Source organism: Halictus rubicundus, chromosome 7 (assembly GCF_050948215.1).
Source record: "Halictus rubicundus isolate RS-2024b chromosome 7, iyHalRubi1_principal, whole genome shotgun sequence".
NCBI lineage: Eukaryota > Metazoa > Arthropoda > Insecta > Hymenoptera > Halictidae > Halictus > Halictus rubicundus.
Window position 1 is genome coordinate 16,246,516 of NC_135155.1, and position 19,842 is coordinate 16,266,357.

Consider the following 19,842-nt stretch of genomic DNA (forward strand, 5'->3'; position numbering starts at 1 on the left):
CTCCGAGATCACGGAACAACGTTGTCGGGGCTGAGGACGTTTAGAAGTTTCTGGGCAAGTTACCCGAATGCTAGTTCAGCTGGCGCAATCTTTTCAGTTGGCCGCATCGGGCCAGATTGTACGCTAAATTGCTCTCGAGTTAGCTACCGCGCGGCCAGCCTTTCCCCGGTTACAACGGTTCGGTGCCGCGAGAGTTTTCAAGCAACCAGCCCGGAGGAAAGGGTGGACGATTCGTTTTAGGTTACCTTGGGTTGCGGAGTCCCGGTCGCCTTGCACCAGAAGGTCACGTTGACCTTGCTGGTCTCGATCCTGACGGGAGGTCCGATCAGAGCGATCTCCGGCATGCAGGCGAATTGATCGGTACCGATCTCGTCCCACATCTGATCGGCCAGTGCCTGCGGGTAGTGGCACTTGGTGGGTTTCGTGTACAGCTTCCGCTCGATCGTCCAATCGCGGAATTCCTTCAGATGGCAGTTACAGTTCCAGGGATTGTTCTGCAGCTCGAGGCTACCGAGGTTCGGCAGGTACGCGAAACTCTCGACCCTGAGGGTGCTCAGTCTGTTGCCCTGCAGGCTGATCTTCTGCAGCTTGGTCACGTTGTGGAACGCCCTCTCGTCGACTCGTTCGAGCTCGTTGTTCGACACGGTCACTTTCTGCAGGAAGATCAGGTCCCGGAACAGACCGTTCTCGAGGACCTTCAGCTTGTTGTTGTCCAGCAACACCGTTCTCAGTTTCTCGGTCTCGTTGAACGTGCCCGGGTACAGGGTTCTGATGCGGTTCGAGGACAAGTCGATCTCGATCACGATCTTCAGGCCGTTGAACGCGTTCGTGTGGACCGACTCGATCTCGCACCTCTGCATCACCAGCTTGTGCAGGTTCACCAGGGACACCCGGCTGAACGAGTTGTAGCTCAGCTGAGAGATCCGGTTGCCCGTTAGATCGATCCGCTGGATCTCGGACGATAGATTGCTCGGGATCTCCGTCAGGTTCCGGTTGATGCACTCGGCGGTCCTCTTGCCGTTCGCCCACGTGCACTTGCACGCCGGCGAGCATCTTGTCGACCAATCCTCATAGCTCCAGCACACGACGACCATCAGCGTCGAGTAAAGCAACAGCCTCGCCGCTCCTAACTCCATCCCGAGGATTTCTGCGAACATGAGAAACATAATGGCGGGGATTAGAGACCTTCGGCGCGAACGGTAGCTCGTACCGAAGTAATTGCGGCAGCTTGATTCATTCGCCGTTAAATCCGGCACGGCGCGCGAACACCACCGCGGCTAATTGCGACGCGGAAGAGAAACAGAAAAGAGTGGAAGAAATAATGGTATGTGTGCGCGCGGGATCCTTCGGCCGATATTAACATCCTCGTTCACGTCGTTATTAGCAGCCACAGCGAGAAATGTTGCGCGTTCAACCGTTTCCTCGGGGTGCGCCCTCACGCTGTAAACTTTAATGTTGCAACAATTTTCAGTCGCTCGTGCTTCGACTGCAATATTTCTCGCTGTGATGTGAGTGGGTGAAATCAATGTTCTTTATCAACTTTCTAATTATCATTCTAATTTTCTTGCAGGAAAATTCTTGCCACAGTGTTTGCCTTTTCGAATCTAAGCTTTTCCTGTGCCATTCTTCCCCGGTGAATGTGCCGAATGAGCTATTTGATCCTCGTAAATTATTTAACACTTCAGCAGGAAAAATTACAGTTAACCCCTTAACTTGTGCGCTCGAGTTAATTCGAGCGCGCTGAACAGGCGAAACTGTCCACACTCGAGATAATTCTGAGTATTTTATGCTGCTATAATTTTTCACACTCGAGTATAATCGAGAATTCAAAATAACAATGTGAAAGCGAAGAAAAAAAAATCGTTTTATTGATATTTACCATTTACATAGGATCGCAAGCTGTAACGCTTATCTATTCAAGAATAAAATATAGCCTTTTTCCATGGAACAAAAGCGCAGTATATCAAAAATTGATTTTCTTTGGCCGGGTTTTTTCAAGAAAACTGTGCGTTAAAAACGAAGGTTTGCTTTTCGATTAAATCTGCTATGGCGACGATTAGCGATCAAATGTGCGAAGCATCTCGCGGTGGTTTAATCAAAAGGGTTTTTAATTGCAACAGGGCGCGCCGATGAGGGCGGCGGATAGTTGGCGGTACGATCAACAAAAGGGAGCCGAACTTTCCGCGTAATCAGAGGAAGTCCGAGCGGTATAGCCGCGCGTAATACTTCCGGTAGCGGGACCGACCGCCATCTTCGTTTGCCGAGTCCACCGCCGCGCCGGCAGTTTCTCTCTTCCGGGTTTCCACGTTTTCGCGTGGCTCCGCCCGGCCGGCGTTTTCTTTTTCCGTTTCTTAGCCTGTGTTCCGTTAATCTGGAATCCTGGCGAGCCACCCAAAACGCGGACCGTTGGCAATTTAGTTTAATATCGTTTCGGTGTCCCCCGCCGCACCGTCGCCGTCGCCGTCGCCGTCGCAGTCGGTCGTCGCGCGCTGAAGTTAAATTAATACAACACGACGCCGAGCACAGTTTACCCCTTTTATTATCGTTGGGTCCGTCGAGTCCAAGGTTGTGCATCAAATTACTCTTTCCGCCGGGGAGGCGACCGGTACAATTCATTTTGTACCTCCCTCCGGGATAGAACCGGGGAAGACCAGCTCGAGGAAACGACGGTCGCACCGACGACTACGACGACGTCGACGACGACGACGACGACGACGACGACGACGACGTTCTTACTATTTGAATTTATTCCAAAACTCCGAGGGGGAGGAATAAGGGCCGAGCTGTATCACCCGGCGGCGAGCGTGACGAAAAATCGGAGGAAAAGAGGAAACGCGACTCCGTCGACGACGGAGTCACCGTTGCAGGTTGGTAAATCGATTCCTCGCCCGGGAGGACTCTCAAACATTATAATAATGTCAATTCTCGCGGGCTCGATATGAGCGAACGTTACACAAATTCAATTACCGTTCACGTCGCCTTCACACCGACAACAAAACTGCGTTTATCAAGCGACCGAGCGCCGCTGTGTACGCGATTCGGTTTCACTTCCTGTTATCAAATATTTGTAACAACCCCGGGACAACGCTCAGATCGCCCGTTAATAACGTACGCGGTTTTAGTTGTCGTTTAATTACAATCTCTACAGAGGGCTCCCCGGGCTTCGCGACTCAAAATGTTAACCCTTTGCACTCGGCGTCTTGGAATATTTTCATTTTATTCGTACGAAACTGATCCGATTTCCACATATAATATTTAAATGTTTAGTAATCTATTGAATACAAATTTTGTAATGTAACAAATATTTTGTAATATTTTTCGTAATTTCTTTGAAATAATGCGACAACAATTTCTGGTGGTGCTTCGGAGTCACCACTCGAGTGCAAAGGGTTAACCTTGTAGTTTCTAATTTTAAAAATATATTTGTAAAGAGTTCATTTTTAATTTTCCGGAAAAGAAAGCCGTTTCCACAGCTTCGCCATAAATTAGCCACAAACAATACCGATTTTTAACTGAAATGTTATAAAAAAATCATTAAACTACACGTCTCTTAATCAGGATCGGAAAACGCTGTTATCTGTTTAATCGTCACGATGTCTCGTTTAATTACAATCTCTACGCTTCCCGGGCTTAGACTCAAAACATTAATCTTGTAGTTTCTAATTTTAAAAATATGTTTGTTTCCCGGGCTCCGTGACTCAAAAAGTTAACCTTGTAGATTCTAATTTTAAAAATATATTTGTAAAGAATTCATTTTTAATTTTCCGGAAAAGAATTCCGTTTCCATAGCTTCGCCATAAATTCGCCACAAACAATACCGATTTTTAACTGAGAAAGTTATAAAAGAATCATTATACTACGCGTCTCTTAATCAGGATCGGAAGACGCTGTTAATTGTTTAATCGTCACGATGTCTCGTTTAATTACAATCTCTACAGAGGGCTTCCCGGGCTTCGACTCAAAACATTAATCTTGTAGTTTCTGATTTTAAAAATATATTTGTAAAGAATTCATTTTTAATTTTCCGGAAAAGAATTCCGTTTCCATAGCTTCGCCGTAAATTCGCCACAAACGATACCGATTTTCCTGAGAAAGTTATAAATGAAATCATTAAACTACACGTCTCTTAATCAGAATCGGAAAACGCAGTTAATCGTTTAATCGCCACGAAAATCATTAAACTACGCGTCTCTTAATCGGAATCGGAAAATGCTGTTAACTGTTTAATCGTCACGACGGTACACCGTTGACGTGTGATGAGAAAAAGCGCAGTTAAATGACCAACAATGGGAACCCGGTAATTAACGCAACGCAGTTACGCGGAGTTCGTTATTTACACAATTGAGGAGCAAGTAACGGATAACGCGTAAAATCGATCGAACGTTGTCTGCGACCGATCGAACGCAGGATGAAGATGATTGGAAATGTTGTTCATTATCGATGCGAGCAGTTTTTTCTCGAATGAATGACGCGATTGATTATAGCAATCGCTCCGTGTCCCTGTCAATATCCATTGGAAATCTCATTGTGCTGGACGAGACGATTGTTCGCGCGCTCGCGACCGGTGATAACGTAATTCTTTCAATTCCGCGAGCGTGGACCGATTATTGCGCCACACCATTCGCTGTCAATTAAGGCTGCGCTTTATAGCTGGATATATATATTTTTTTTCAGTTACAATCGGCTGGCGGCAGCTTACGCGGACGCAATAAATAACGAAGATAATGCAAATCCCCCCACGGCCTAACAACGCGAAATAATCGCGCGGGTATCGATCGAATCCCTTCGCGGGAAACGCAGATGAAGAATAATTATAGCAAAATCGTATTATACAAAATCGTATCACTGGTAAACCGATCAGTGTGCTCGCGATCAGGCTGTGTTACGCGTTTAGGGAACACTTCATTCTACGGAACATGATACAAGCGTTGAACAAACTCCCGAACTTTTGCCTGTCTACTGACATTCTTTATCAAATATATTTATTTATTTTGTCCATGAAAAGTTGAAATTTGCATACATTTTTGTGGTCCAGTTGTCGGCTACAGTTGTTAGGTTACGAACGTCTACGTGTACTTGATAGATTTCGAATATTTTGAACAGGAGTTTTCAACGTTCACAGGCATCCATTGAAATGAGCTATACAGTTAATGCGACCAAGTTAAAATAAAATATACATTAATAAACTCTGCACCTAGATTAGGTCATTTTGACCCGACCCTGGTGCAATAACCGGCGTACTCAGTTTCAATTTTTGTCGCTTTAACCCCTTGCAGTCCTGTTTATTTTGTGACTATAATGATTAGAAGTTCTTCATCGTTTAGAAGGCTGAAGTTTAGATTGTCCCGCAGAGTATAGACTATTTTTCTCCAAAGTGTATATATCAATTACAACAAAATAGAATTTTGTTGAACCGAATGTTTCGGTTTAAAGGAAATTAATAACATACATTTTTATTAAGCTCAGTAGGGCAAGGGGTTAACGTTTGGAGGGCTGGTATTTTTCCACTAAAATTTTCATGGCAAATGCATCGGAACCGCAAAGGTGGACGACACAGTACAATTTTGCAAATCGAGGAGAGAACGTCGCAGTATTTTTTTATATAATTGCAATTATATAAAAGTAAATTTGCGTCGTCATTTTATGGAAGTTGTTTATCTACTAATTCATTCAGCAACAAATTGACTGTTATCTACGTTTAAGGTATTAACCCTTTGCACTCGAAGCTATTTTAACTCCAAAGTGAAAAATCTCTTACGACCTAGAATATTGCCCTTCTATATATATTTTTTCATGCTGTACAGACGAAAATGGTGCAATTTACACGTGGAGTACTGAAATGTTTAGTAATTGATTAAATACAAACGAATTTAATAATGTAAAAAATATTTTCAATAATGATACAGCAATTTTTAGCGGTGCCTTACAGTCACCATTCGAGTGTTAAGGGTTAACAATAACCTTTTTTAAGGACCGGTGATTTTGACCACGTACGGTCGGTATAACACAGTGTCGCTAGTGTTAAAAATGATCCACGCAAGAATATCAAAATCTACGCATACACGCGATCATTTTGACCCGGCTCGCTTCTTCTTAACCCCTTAACTTGTACGCTCGAGTTAATTCGAGCGCGCTAAACAGGCCAAACTGTGCACACTCGAGATAATTCGAGCGGCGTTGTACTTATGCTGCTATAATTTTTCACACTCGAATATAATCGAGAATTGAACATAACAATGTGAAAGCAAAGGAAAAAAATCGTTTTATTGATATTTATCATTTACATGGGATTGTATTCTATAACACTTATTTATTTATTTATTGTTTATGGCTGTGAATGTGTACTGATGCATGTCTAGTGTTATCGCATTTTGATACTGTCTGTTCTTAGAGCATTAATCCCTTAACTTGTACGCTCGAGTTAATTCGAGCACGCTAAACAGGCCAAACTGTGCACACTCGAGTTAATTCGAGCGGCGTTCTATTTTATGCTGCTATAATTTTTCACACTCGAATATAATCGAGAATTGAAAATAACAATGTGAAAGCATAGAAAACAAAATTGGTTTTATTGATATTTATCATTTACATGGGATTGTAAGCTTATTTATTCAAGAATAAAATATAGCCTTTTTCCATGGAACAAAAGCGCAGTATATCAAAAATTCATTTTCTTTGCCCGGTTTTTCTCAAAAAAAAAACTGTGCGTTAAGGGGTTAACGAACAGATAGATCAACGTGTCATGCCCGAAGCATTTGCAAGCCCGATCACGAGTCGAATAATTACACTTCGAGAAAACCCTTTCATCCCCGGGCAAAAAGTTACGCCTGATCGCAAGCCCTCGAACCTCGTTATTCAAGCCCTCATCCCTCCTAAATAACGCCGAATTCGGCCCGAGTAAAAGTCGGAGAGGGTCTCGTCAAGTCCATTAACTTCGGCCGCGTGGAAAAGCGGGCGTCGTCGAAGGAGAAATAAATGGGTAGGGTCGCGAAAATTTATTTCTCGTCGTGAGATCGGGGATTCGGTTGTCGAATAGGCGGTTCGAGGGGACTGGGGAGAGACAGAAAAAGAGAGAGAGAGAGAGAGAGAGAGAGAGAGAGAGAGAAAAAGAGACAGAGAGAACTAGAACTAGGTGCTGTCTTCGAGCGCGAGAACTTTCCGCATGCATGGCTCGTGCGAGCATTCTGCTCTCGAGCCGGGGGAACTTTTTCAAGTCTCCGCCCGCGGCTGGGAACTCGTGGGGCCCGCGTGCTTTGTCGCACCGCTGGACTTTATCGTCGCAGGACTGGATGGGGGGCGGGGGCGGGGGGTCAGAGAGGATCCTTTTGTGCCCGGTTTCGCGGCGAACCGCTCCAAGACAAAATAAATACGATCCCGTGGTTCGTTGTGCGTTCCATTTTTCTCGTTACATCCTTCCTCCCTTTCCATCCGTTCTCGGGGGCCGCGGGCGTTCTTTCCCGGGGCTTTTTCCTCGGTTTTGCCTCCGGCGTCGTTTCACCCGATCGCTCTAACGCCCGGCGCCCGATCGATCCCGCCATTTGACTTGTAAATATCCGGCCGACGAGGACATTAGATATGCATAAGGCGAAAGCAAAGAGTTTACGTGCCTTCTATGTACACCGCGCGCGGAGAGGATGAATTTCGAAGTGGCGCGGTTAACCTAGACGACGGGGGACAAAGACTGGCAGAGCACTGTCCTTTGGAAACACGCGCGCCTTGTTCCAGGATGTGCACAGTCGGAAGGAGTTCGACGTGGACGTACGTTCTCCTGCGCGAGGGTGCGCGCAACCCGCGACACACCTGCCGTTTGCATACCTCAGAAAAACACACACCTCCGAGGTGGCCCCCGGTTTTTCTCGTTACACCCGGACTCCAAATTGCCGGCGGTTCTCTATCAATCAAAGCGTCCCCCGAACACGCGCCTCGGTCACCGCGAACGTTCTCATAAAAACTTCATCGATCATGCCGGCTGGCAAGATTGTTATCTCCTGACCCGAGCCTGGATCTTTGACCTTTTGCGATGTAAAAAAAAACAACCCCCCCCCCTCCGTAGATACTAGATGCGAGTGTTCAGATAACCCAGAAATTTAAGGGGGCCGGCATGGTTTGAAATCCATATACGTATGCAAGGGTCAAAATCTAGACAAACTGCCGCTTCAATATCGCAATGAGCAGTTTAGAAGTGGTCAATTGTGTTTCCTAAAAGTCCAATCTACGTCTGTATGGAGCCCGAATTACGAATTTCTACCTCATCGTGGAGTAATTTGTAATATTCGGCAGAAAATTCGAATTCTGAAGCAAGTATGACGTCACAAGATGGCTGCCGCTCAGAGATTCTCTTAATTTCGAGAGATTTAGTGTTCGTATCGAAAAAAGGGCTCTATACAGACGTAGCAAAGACATGTACAAACTCGGTGGTATGCATTTTTAATTGATTACCTACTTATTTAAGACGTAAAATGGCTAGAAAAAAGGGCACAGCGTAACATAGCGTGACAGTCAAGGCCAAATGCCTGCCGGCCCCCTTAACGGTGGTCAAAAATGCCCTTCAGTCGACTTTGAAAAGAACCCTTTTTTGCCAAGTCTCAGCCCTATACCTCGTCTGTAAGGGTAGTTACGGGGAGCAAAGGAAAAATTTACCGACATTGGTTAATTCGTTTACGAGTTATAAACGATGAAAAGTGCGATTTTAAGTCGAAAATCGTGAACAACGGCAATTTTTCCACTTTTAAGCGTTTATAACTCCTAAACGAATTACCCAATATCAGTGAAATTTTCAGCATGGATATAATTTATACAAGCGAATCAAACACATTTTTTAAATTTTCAATACAGGCTCAGATAAAAAAAGCTAAAAAAACCAACTTTTACTATTTCTTTTGAGATTCCGACCAATTCAAACTTTTTTCAACAATTGTTTACACCTCGTCTAATAAACTAATCCTTCGAACTTCTCAATAACATTCAAGTCATTTGATCTGATTTTTAAAAAGTTATGTTGCTTCAAATAGTGTAGACTCAGTTTTGCTCGTTAGCGTATATACAGAAAGGAAATATTCTAGGTGGGAAGAAATGTTTCGTTGTGGAATTAAAATGACTTCGAGTGCAAAGGGTTAACCCCTTCCCGTGACATTTAGTTCGACGAAATCCGGACCCAAACGGTAGGGGTCAATGCGCGGTAAACAGACCACAGTGATGCTCGAAAGCAGTTGCAATACTAGCCGAAATGTAACTACCTGTGATACAGTCCTTTGTAAATCATTCGACGACTCTGACTCGTGATGTTTACATTTGGCAGATTTTCAATCCACGAGTCGTTCTCGTGACGTTTACGTTTGGGCCAAAATCTTCATCACGAGTCAGACTCGTTAAAGTACGGGAAGGGGTTATCGCGTATCTTTCACATGCTAAAAGGCGATCCGCGGGCTCGATTAATATCCGCCATTCCGCGAGCAATCGACAAAGCGCGAGCCAATGAATTACGGGCTGATCGCCTGTTTGCCCCGCTATTATAAATCCTACATATCGATTGCCGCCCTATTGTCACCGATGTACTCCGGCCGATCAATGCCACGTTTACGATTCCGTGCACAATCGTCGCGCGATCGAAACGGATACAACGATACAATTATACGATACGTTAATCAAATCGAGACTCGCGAATCTGCCGTACGCGATCCAACGGGATCCGACGGGAACGACACCGACGATCGAACGAATTCCAGTTCTGCCAGGTTAAATCCGGCGTCGATGTTTAAAATTTCATCTATTGTTTGAAGCGCGCGCGGACGCTTCCAGTTCGCGTCGGCTGTGTGAGAAGTTAATACTCGCGGATTGACAATAGGTATTAACTACGTGATAATCGTGTTAGCGCCGAAACATCCAAGAAAATTCAGATTATTCCGATCGACCGATCCAAGTCTCGATCTCAATGGAATTCCCGTTCCTACCGGTCCTTAAAAAAAGTTACTGTTAATACAGTAAACGTAGATAATAGTCAATTTGTTGCCGAATGAATTAGTAGACGAACAACTTCCATAAAATGACGATACAAATTTATTTTTATATAATTGCAATTATATGAAAAATACTGCGATGCTCTCACCTCGATTTAGAAAATTGTACTGCGTCGTCCATCTTTGCGGTTTCGAAGCATTTGCCATGAAACAGTATTATCAACCAGGCACGTGCGTAACTTGATAGCGTCTCATTCAATAAGGCGGCCCATTTATTTTGAGTTGGCCATGCCACGTTGAGAATAGGCTTTCTTTTATACTGATTGTTTAGGTTTAGAAGAGTAAACACCATATTATATCGTGCGGTCAAATTGACCGGCCGCGATAAGAAGGACAAGATACATATATTTCTTGGAAAAGAAAAGATAAAATGAGAGATAAATACTGAAAAATACATTGTATGCATACTTTAAAAGGTCGTAAAGATAAATAGCGGTGTGATAATGTTGTATGCACGAAATTGTCCGCAGAAGTTTGAAAAGGACAATTTTGAAAAGTCTCTCTGCTTAGAATAACATTTTCAGAAGCTGTTGAAAATTATGAAAGTATGTATTCGTATGAAAATTAAAGCCCCCAATTTAAGTACACGTTAGCGTTATTTTGTGAATTTGTTTCTACCCCGACCGGGTGACGTTAAAGTTTTGAAAACGTACACGAAAGTAATGCGAACGAACAGTTGCCATCTGCTTTTCGATCAATTCGAATATTTCGCATAGCAACCGAGAACATCGCTTATAAAACAAGGGAGTTTCAAGTTCGTTACAAAGAGGGGTTCGATATCTGAAATTTCTCAAAGTGGTATTTCAGAGGCATCATTCCGTAACCATAAATACTGAACGTGGTTTCGGGGTCGATTGCCCCTGCTTATCCGGTTAGGGTTGGACCCTTTAGGGTTACCGGATTGGCTTCGGATTGATCCAAACAGTCCGGGATTTCGTGCGATAGGGCTGTAACCGTGATTGAAAAATGCCTGGTATTTTTCTGCGAATGGTTGTTGCGGTAGAAACAAGCTACAGCGAATTCTCGATATATGTCACCAACACGGGTCTTGCCAGCGTCTTGTATCGTCCAGGAGACATAACCGAGCTGTGTCACGTTTACCGAGGCCTCTCGAGCTTCTTGGCCCCTCACAGGATATACCCTGCGGTAGTGGGGATAATTCCGCGACGTTTATCATCGGGGCCTTGGCGACATATATAAAGAAATCACTGTAATTCGTTCGTAGAAGCAAGAGAAATGCAGAAATGCTTTTGCTGGAGATGAAAGAGGACATTCCCAGAAATTCTTACAAAAATCGGTTTAATTAATGAAACCAAAACTAGAAACTTAAAATGTATTATAGGGGACGTTGAATTCCCCTTAACCTTTTGAATTCGAAGGATTCCAATAAAATTCGGTTCATTTGGACATCACACAATAAAAATTCATTTCCAAGCCCAGTCAATAATCACTGTCAGTCATATGCGACCGACGTGGCAGTTAACGTGTCAAGGGCGGGTCGAAGAAAGGGAGAAAGGCTCGCCGCCTTGGTTTATGTATTCCCGGTAAAATCTACAAACGAATACAGAAATTTCGCAATCAACGCTCGGATTGAGTTCGCACACAGGTTTTTCGCTAAGGGCGAGATAGCTAAGGGCTCTTCGCGCCTAATCGCCCGTGGAAATCTGCCGTTGCATATGCAGCCACACGACCCAATGTGGGTTTCCCCAATGAGATAGCAACGAGCCAAGCTCGGTGGATCCAATCGAATAAACCCGATCGATCCTCTGTTGCGACAAACGCGCGCTGCGCTCCGGGGGAACTTCTCCCAATATCCGCCATAATCGAGTGGCTTGCACGCAATAGTCGCTCGAGGGAAGATTCACTTTGCCGGATAACGCGTGTATACCTAACGCGTTCTCGACGGTGCACCGCGAAGTGGATCTTAGCTCAGTTCCATTGTGGATGAGTTCGTCTGGTGCAGCACCGGAAGTCTAAATTCACCTGAATCGTCCTCGAGGAAATGCTACCTTCACCGTCCACGTCCGAAATTTCAGTATTCGTTGGAAATTCATGGATCGGCTCGGTCCCACGCCGATCCATTTAATTCGCGATTTACGGGGAACGAAACGGAACGAGCACTGTTTGCCCAGCAGTGTTCATACTCTTCACCGTCATAATCTTAATATCCCTTAAGATTTCCTAGGTCTTCGGATTTCAAGTTATTAATACGCTCGGCGGCCGACGTTGCTGGTTCGCAAGGCAGTAGAATTTTAAAAGGCGATTACAAAGCTGGAATGTTATACTTCAACGTTACAAAGTACGAGAGCGTAATTGTAACTTCTTAATTTCTCTGTGTTTGGCTTAACAACGCCGGGCATGCTCCTTGCTTCAATTTCAGCCCTGTTTTCGCTCTCACTCCTAGTTTAGCTCGTGTACGGTAGTGTTTACAGTGAATTCTCGATATATGTCAACAACACGGGTCTTGCCAGTGACATATATCGTCCAGGAGACATACCTGAGCCGTGTTACGTTTACACTTCTCGGCGTCCGAAGTCTCCCGAGCTTCGCGGCTCCTCACGAGGTGTACCCCGCGGTAGTGGGGATGACTCCGCGACGTTTATCATTTAGGCCTTGGCGACATATATAGAGAAATCACTCAACTTTCAAATGTGATACGGTACTTTTCAGTTGTCTCGATTGGTATTGTTAATATCGACGTTATTGTTACATGCACGAGACCCGTACGAAGGTCTGCACTTAAATACAGGAGAAATATATTGCGTCATTAGAATATTAAACACGTTGTTACTACGCTTCTGATCACTGTGCGAAATAAACGTTTTCTGCACCCGTTGCGAGACGCAAGAGCTAATTGGAAATTGATGTTCGCTCGCAATAATTGCGATACGTGGAAAATTATACACCGGTGTTCTCAAGCTTCTCTGGTATTACTGCTGTTTTGTGTTTCGCGTAGTCAGTTTCGTTATGAATGCAAGACGTCCTAATTAAAACGTGTATTTATTCCCGAAACGTACAATTTACCAGGTTCTCGATGATAAATCAGACATGATTTAGTTTATTGATCGCATCGTCATGAATAATTCTGCATATTATATGTAAATGCGCGAGTGGCGCAATAAATTTTTCCAGCAGCATAAAAGTTTGTTGCAAACGTATTCGTGCTTCCAATAATAAATTAGACACGACACATTATAAATAAACTGTTTGGTCGAACCTACCATCGTAGGTCAATGGACCAGTTTCAAATTGTTTAGGAAGTACCAATTGTACTAAAATTCTTTTTTCAGGTAATACCGGTCACTTTTAACACTAGGTTTACGGGACCCGTCAAAATGGCGGATTCTACTATTTTCAATCTACGATTATTCAGACTGTAACGATGCATCCATGAGGAATTATTCAACAATTTCTTTGTGTATACATTATTTAAAAAACGGCTAACAATTTGGATACACACATTCTTGTTATATTCATAAAGCGATGTAAAACGATCACTCTTAGTACCCCGTAAATCTAGTGTTAATGATCTCGAGGACAATATAGATTATAGCGCTAGCTGGACACCCGACAATGATAGACCGTGGTAACAGCAAGGTGTCACCTCATCCATTTGATAATTGAATAATTGCCTGTGTACGCCGAGGACGGTATCTGCGAGATCCACGCGAAGCCTCATGCGAGCGACGAGTACAGTGAATTCTCGATATATGTCCACAACACGGGTCTTCCCAATGACATATATCGTCCAGGAGACATACCTGAGCCGTGTTACGTTTACACTCCTCGGCGTCCAAGGTCTCTCGAGCTTCGCGGCCGCTCGCGTAGTGGGGATAGCTCCGCGACGCTTATCGTCTAGGCCTTAGCGACATATATAGCGAAATCACTATATATATTTTCGTTTTATACGACGCCGGGGCGCAATGTCGTTCCTCGCGTTCGACTCCACTTCGGAGCGAGAATAAGCGATGAAACGACAAATAAGATGCAGGTACGACAAATAAGACGACAAAAAACGACAAAAAACGACAAATAAGACGCAGTTATTTCAAAAACATAGTGGCATATACGAAGAACTGAATATTTTTAGAAATGACATTGATATTACCGTCATGTTTTTCTTTCAGTTTACTTGATGATCCTTTGCAAAGTCTTTTCCGGGATCTAGCTGGACGATCCTTTACGTGCGCAATAAGAGAGCGATTCGCCTGGGGTCGTTTGTTTCTTATTAGCGGTAAAGTTTCGATATTTTTCCAGGGTAGAAATCGGAGCAGCCCTCTGCTTGCCCGTCTTCGAGATCCGGAGGATGGAAGCTGGGATAATTATTCGCAGTCCGAGCGTCTTCGGAGTGGAATCGATTTTCTGCCAGCGCAGAAGTGAAAGCAGAGATCGGGCATTAGGAATCCAGCCCGGCGGCGGTGTCGTCTATATACGGTACATTATATTCCAGTTACCACGGAAACTTCCTCAAGATTCAGTTTCGAAGTAGAACGGGCTCGGGCGTAATAACGAAACCGAGGCGAGGAGAGGAAAAGTTCTCGCTAAATTGGTTGGTCGAAATACAAATCGGCGAGCGGCCGGGAGCAAACCGCACAGACATCGAGTTTCCACGGCAGACATAATTATATTAATTCTATTAAATCTCGCCCGGGCATTCGTTTTCATTGTTCTCTGTTTCTCCCTCTCTTTCTCTTTCTCTAATACTTTCCTTTCGCAGTTTCGCTAGATCCGATCTTGAACAACGCGAACGTTAACTCCGCGCGGTTCGTTCCCGTAATCAGTAACGTTAAGAAGTTATCAGCGTAACTGGATGCGTAAAACCAATTAGTAATTTGTTTTCAAAGTTGATCCGATTATAACCTCGTACAATGGAGTCCAGTGATCTTGTTACATCGCCCCCGGCAAACCGTGAATAATGAAGTCTCATTTTCGACATTGTTCCGCAACGCTTCTGAAAATTGTTTCATCCGAGAAATCGAGTACAGCCGAGCGTCAATCATCCGAACTAATTGGAACCGAGGTGTTTCGGAAAATCGAATCGTTCCGACGATTTCGCAAACGAATACTTCGAACGACATTTCATCAAGTTTCGGTGCGAAACAGTTTGCGTCACTAGAAATTTCAAAAAGAGTTCCGTTTCAAGGCCTAAGTCGCCTGTACTATTCTAACTGTATCGCATCCAATGTCCTTGAGGTGACCTTCAACAGAGAAAGCGTAAACACTAAACCTACACAGGATGTCAACAATGTTGTACTTCCTTGAGAAGGGTGATTCCCGAGGTCATTTGAAATAACTTTTTCCTCCGCGGCTTCGTTCCGGAGTTATTAACGAAAATCACGGACCAATCAGAGCGCGGCTGTAGCGGGCGGATTGCGAATCGGCGCGAGGTCCCGCCGAGCGTGGCGTTGTCATTGGCCGAGCCGGAATCCGTCCGCTATAGCCGCGCTCTGATTGGTCCGCGTTTCTCGTTTCAATAACTCGAGAACAAAGCGTTTCGCCGCGAATTGGCAAAGGAAAAAGTTGCTCAGAATCGCTCGTTCCTTTTTCCGACACTGCTTCCAGGACGGAAACTTGGTTTCGAATAATTGCCGTTCCACCGTGCTTGCCTACAATTGACTTTGTCAACTGAATTTCTCGTCAAATTGGCGCAATGATAAACAATTAATAAGACGAAATCGATAGAATCCCTCGGAACAAGCTAAATTCATTTCACTCTCCAACAGATGCTCGTTTCGAGCGGTAGAGATTATTACGAAACTTGAAGATGCTATTCCGCAGACGGCGTGACGGTTTCAGAGTTGAAATAAGATTATTCGCAGCTCACGAAAGGGAGCACGGTACGCAACGTTCGTTCAGAATCTCGTCTCGAAATGGAATTGCGTAACTTTCGAATCTGGTCGAAAAACCATAATGCAAAGGTCCCGTCAAAATGACGGATTCTACTATTTTTAAATTGCGAATATTGAGATTGTAAAAATGCATTGATGAGCAATTATTAAACAAATTGACTTGTTTGGGTATATATTATTAAAAAAATGGCTACAAACTTTGATAGATACATTCACGTTATTTTTATAAACTAATGTAAAATAGTCATTTCTAGTGCACCTAGTGTTAAGAAATAAAAATCCCTCGGGGCCGAACTGTGCACCCTAAACGAATCATCGCCTCTGTCCGGGCAAAACCCGTTCACCCCGATTTTTGTTCGGAGAAGAGAGGAAAAAAACCGAGCCGAAATTCGAGGCATACGCGAGCGTTTGATAAATAGCGTTCCGCGACGCGTGGGGGTGGGGGGAGCAGACTTTTGTAAAGGTAGGCCGGGCAAAAATTCTGCGTTTTCGACATTTTAATGCGTCCCATTGATTCGCGAGTTACGCGGGCTGAATACTTGTGGACCTGGCGCGCATTAAAAATCGAAAAGCTTCGAATATGGCCGGCCAATGGTTGTCCCGGGATGAAATAAATGGAAGAATTCCACGGAACGAGACCGTGGAAGGATGCATTATTTAATCAATAATGAACATTTCGGCCGGTCGCGTCGGAGAGGAGGGGGAAATCGTTGCAGCCGTTCCGTAGCCTCGCCAGAAGCATATTTCATATTCCATCGTGTTCCGTTCGCCTTTGGAGAGGCGATTGCGTTTCGCGCGAGCGTGCGCGTGGGTCGTTGAACTCGTTGGAAATGCGAGCTCGGCGCGATCCGAATCGGTTCCGAGCGGAAAATAGACGAAACCCGATTAATCGGCTTTGTCCCGCTCCTCGAGGAAACGTCGGAGTTTTTTCGCCGTTATCGAAGGCGGCGCGTTTCGATTGTGTGTCTGCACACGCGTCGCGGCAATGGCGCCCGGTTAATCGACTTTCTAATTATAAATCAGAAACGGCCGTGCCGAGGAAGGCTTGAACCCTCGGCAAAGGTCGGCCTCCGCTTGATAAGCTGTTAATACTTAATTGCCAATGAATATCGATAAGCCGGTCGGACAGTGGGAAGCGCTGATAGCACAGTTCCGAGCGAGTCGTGCGATACGGACGATAAGTTCGTTTCCGTAATTACTTCCGTGTTTTTCTTTCGACCGCGCCGCAGTCGATTTCTCCAAATTGAATCGTCGAGTTTGCAAACCAATGGAGGCGACTAATCGCCGCATCGTATTGCTCCGATGCTGTTTTCTGGAGGAGTTTTCCCTGGAGGACCAGGTGCATGGAGGGATTATTTTCCTTCCCTTATTCAAGGGATATGAACGAAACAGAGACGCAGAGATAACATATGAAGGGCGTAGAGGGCATTCTCACAGTTCTCTCTATCCGCACGCTTGCCCCATCATCGAGCCGCTAGATTTTAGCAATAGCCTCTAGCAGTTTGGACAAACAGCTCGCGACAAGACCGGTGGCTCACGAACAGTTCGCTGGGACGTGTTTGCTTTAGAGCGAAGTTCGGGCTGACTAAGGCTGGCTAGGTTCAGTGTTACCAGACCGAGAGAATTGAGGGAAAAGTAGTGGGGGAAATTCTGTACTCAAAATCGAGTGTCATCACCAGGTGTAATCTATCCCGGATCGAGGGAATTGATGACGTCGCGATTCCTGCCGAGGGTGGGGATTCTATAGCACGGATCGTAACGTTGCTAGTTACCCCCACTATTGGTACTTTGATGCAGTAATTCTCTGAATGTGGCGTCATGTGTGCCCTCGGTGGGGTGGATTTCGCCAGATTCGGGCCCTGTCGAGTTGGGTGGACGCTCGTGGAAAGATTGGGATTCATTGGAACCGCTAGAGTCAAGTTGAAGCCAATTCGGGCCGACTCGAAGCCATCTAGAGTTACTTTAAATTTGTTAAATTTGTTAAAGTTAATTTAAATTTGGGTCCCTTGGGGGCCCATGGACCGATCAACACCCATTCGGACCCCCATAGGTTCCACCATAGGTTTCCATCGCGTAGAGCGAACGTATGTGTGCAAAAATTTCTGGCGGCAGTCTGAAGTATTGTTAATGACAATTCTCAAGTGAAATAAAACACGTACAGTTTTGCCCACATATTCTTTCTGACAATTCAAAACTGTACCAGAAAGTAGTTCTTTAACTAACATTATTCTTAACCCATTTGCATCATAAGGAAATCTGAAAAGAAGGCCTTTATCACCAAACCTTTTTTTTTTTTTGTTATATTTAACACTAGGTTTACGGAGCATTAAAAGCGAGTATTTTACATTACTTTATAAAAATAAGAAGAATGTGTCTATCCAAGTTTTCAGCAATTTCTTAAATACTATATACCTAAGGAAGTAAGTTTGTTGAGTAATTCCACCGCAGATGGATCTTCACAATCTCAATAATCGTAAATTAGAAATATTAGAACCCGTCATTTTGACGGGTCCCGTAAACCTAGTGTTAAGTACAAAAATTACTACAAGTAAAAGAACTTCATATTTCAGCATTACAAGAAACAACCAATTGAGCGTACATACACGCTCCGGCAATAGTGACCAGGAAAATTGAGCGTATATATACGCTAACGATGCAAATGGGTTAAGAGGATGCCCTAAGAAGATGTTCCAAATGTCAGTTCTATACTAGCAGTTAGCTTATTACGAGGCGTTAAACCAATTCCTACATCCCGTCTGATATTTTCAACGGTGGATGGAACGTACTTAAATATTCTTAATAGGAGTCACGTTATTAAAAATATATTCGAAAAGAGTAGTAACAGAAATACCTTCAAACTTCAATTAGATATGCAAGACGCATTACGCCCGCGATAACTGTAACAAACGACACGACGCTTCTTTTACCTGCAGAACGCGACAATTGTTACTAACCTGAACGACCGGTGCGACTCCGAACATGTAAATAAGACGAACGATAAGGAAGAACCACGGACACGAATCATCCGGATACCGTAACAAGAAATGGGAGGTTTCACGCGACTGATTGATTACCCGGTTAATTGCATGAACCTTGACACTTGCATGCATCTTCAGCCCCAATTCCGAGCAACTATCGAGGCTCCGGTGGATTCTACGTGAACCCGAAACCAGATGACCGTAGTTTCCAGCTAGTACGAAAGAGAAAGAGAGAGAGAGAGAGAGAGAGAGAGAGAGAGAGAGAGAGAGAGAGAGAGACTCGATCGATCGGCAGCTGGGAACGCACGCTAATAACGCCGAGGCGGTTCTACCCCGATGTTGTACTCGCTTACAGTTACATCCCGTGTCTCTGTAACGTGACAAGGATCCAGGGGGAGCCAAGGTGATGCCCTAGAAGGCTGGAAGCAAGATATTAATATGGGCGCGTACTCGATACACACTTGCTGCCTTCCTTTTCCCCCCCTGGGGACGTCACCCTTTATGTAACTAAACCTCTCATCGTCTATTTGTCTGCGTGTGCACGGGACGCATTCAGCCCCGTCGGTGTGCGTCGGTGTGCCGGCGCGCACACCGACCAACCTCGAGAATACAGACCGTGATTACGAGATACAACTGTCTCCGGGGAACACCGTAAGGAAGAACGATGTCGCGTCGGGGGAAGGCACACGTAGCTGCGACGGGGGATCATACGTATCGCTTCTTGGGACGCTCGGCGACCCCTCCGTGTCCTCGACCGGCCGCCAAATGGCGTTTGCTTGTGCCGGAAAACTCGAAAAGAGTGTGTTCAATTCGTGAACGTCGGGCCGTATGACGAAACCGGCGACACCAGGTGCCGCACAGTGGCAAAAAATCCATTTTATAAATTGTCGATTTTTATGAAAAAAAAAATTATTTTTGTATAGCCTAATAATGTGTGCATGATGTACCAAAGTCAGATTTTTGAAAAAAAATTTTTATACGGAGATATACGCATGGTAA

General features: G+C 44.6%; 1 protein-coding gene across 2 annotated transcripts in view; it reads right to left on the reverse strand.

Moving 5' to 3' along the window:
• Positions 1 to 19,842, reverse strand: part of Kek5 (leucine-rich repeat, immunoglobulin-like domain-containing kekkon 5 protein) — a 710,928-nt gene that overhangs the window by 10,487 nt on the left and 680,599 nt on the right. For both annotated transcript variants that reach the window (XM_076790900.1, XM_076790901.1), the window contains one exon: positions 246 to 1,147. In XM_076790900.1, the coding sequence (XP_076647015.1) occupies positions 246 to 1,136 (891 nt within the window). In that variant the 5' untranslated portion in view covers positions 1,137 to 1,147. The remainder of the gene's footprint in view (positions 1 to 245; positions 1,148 to 19,842) is intronic.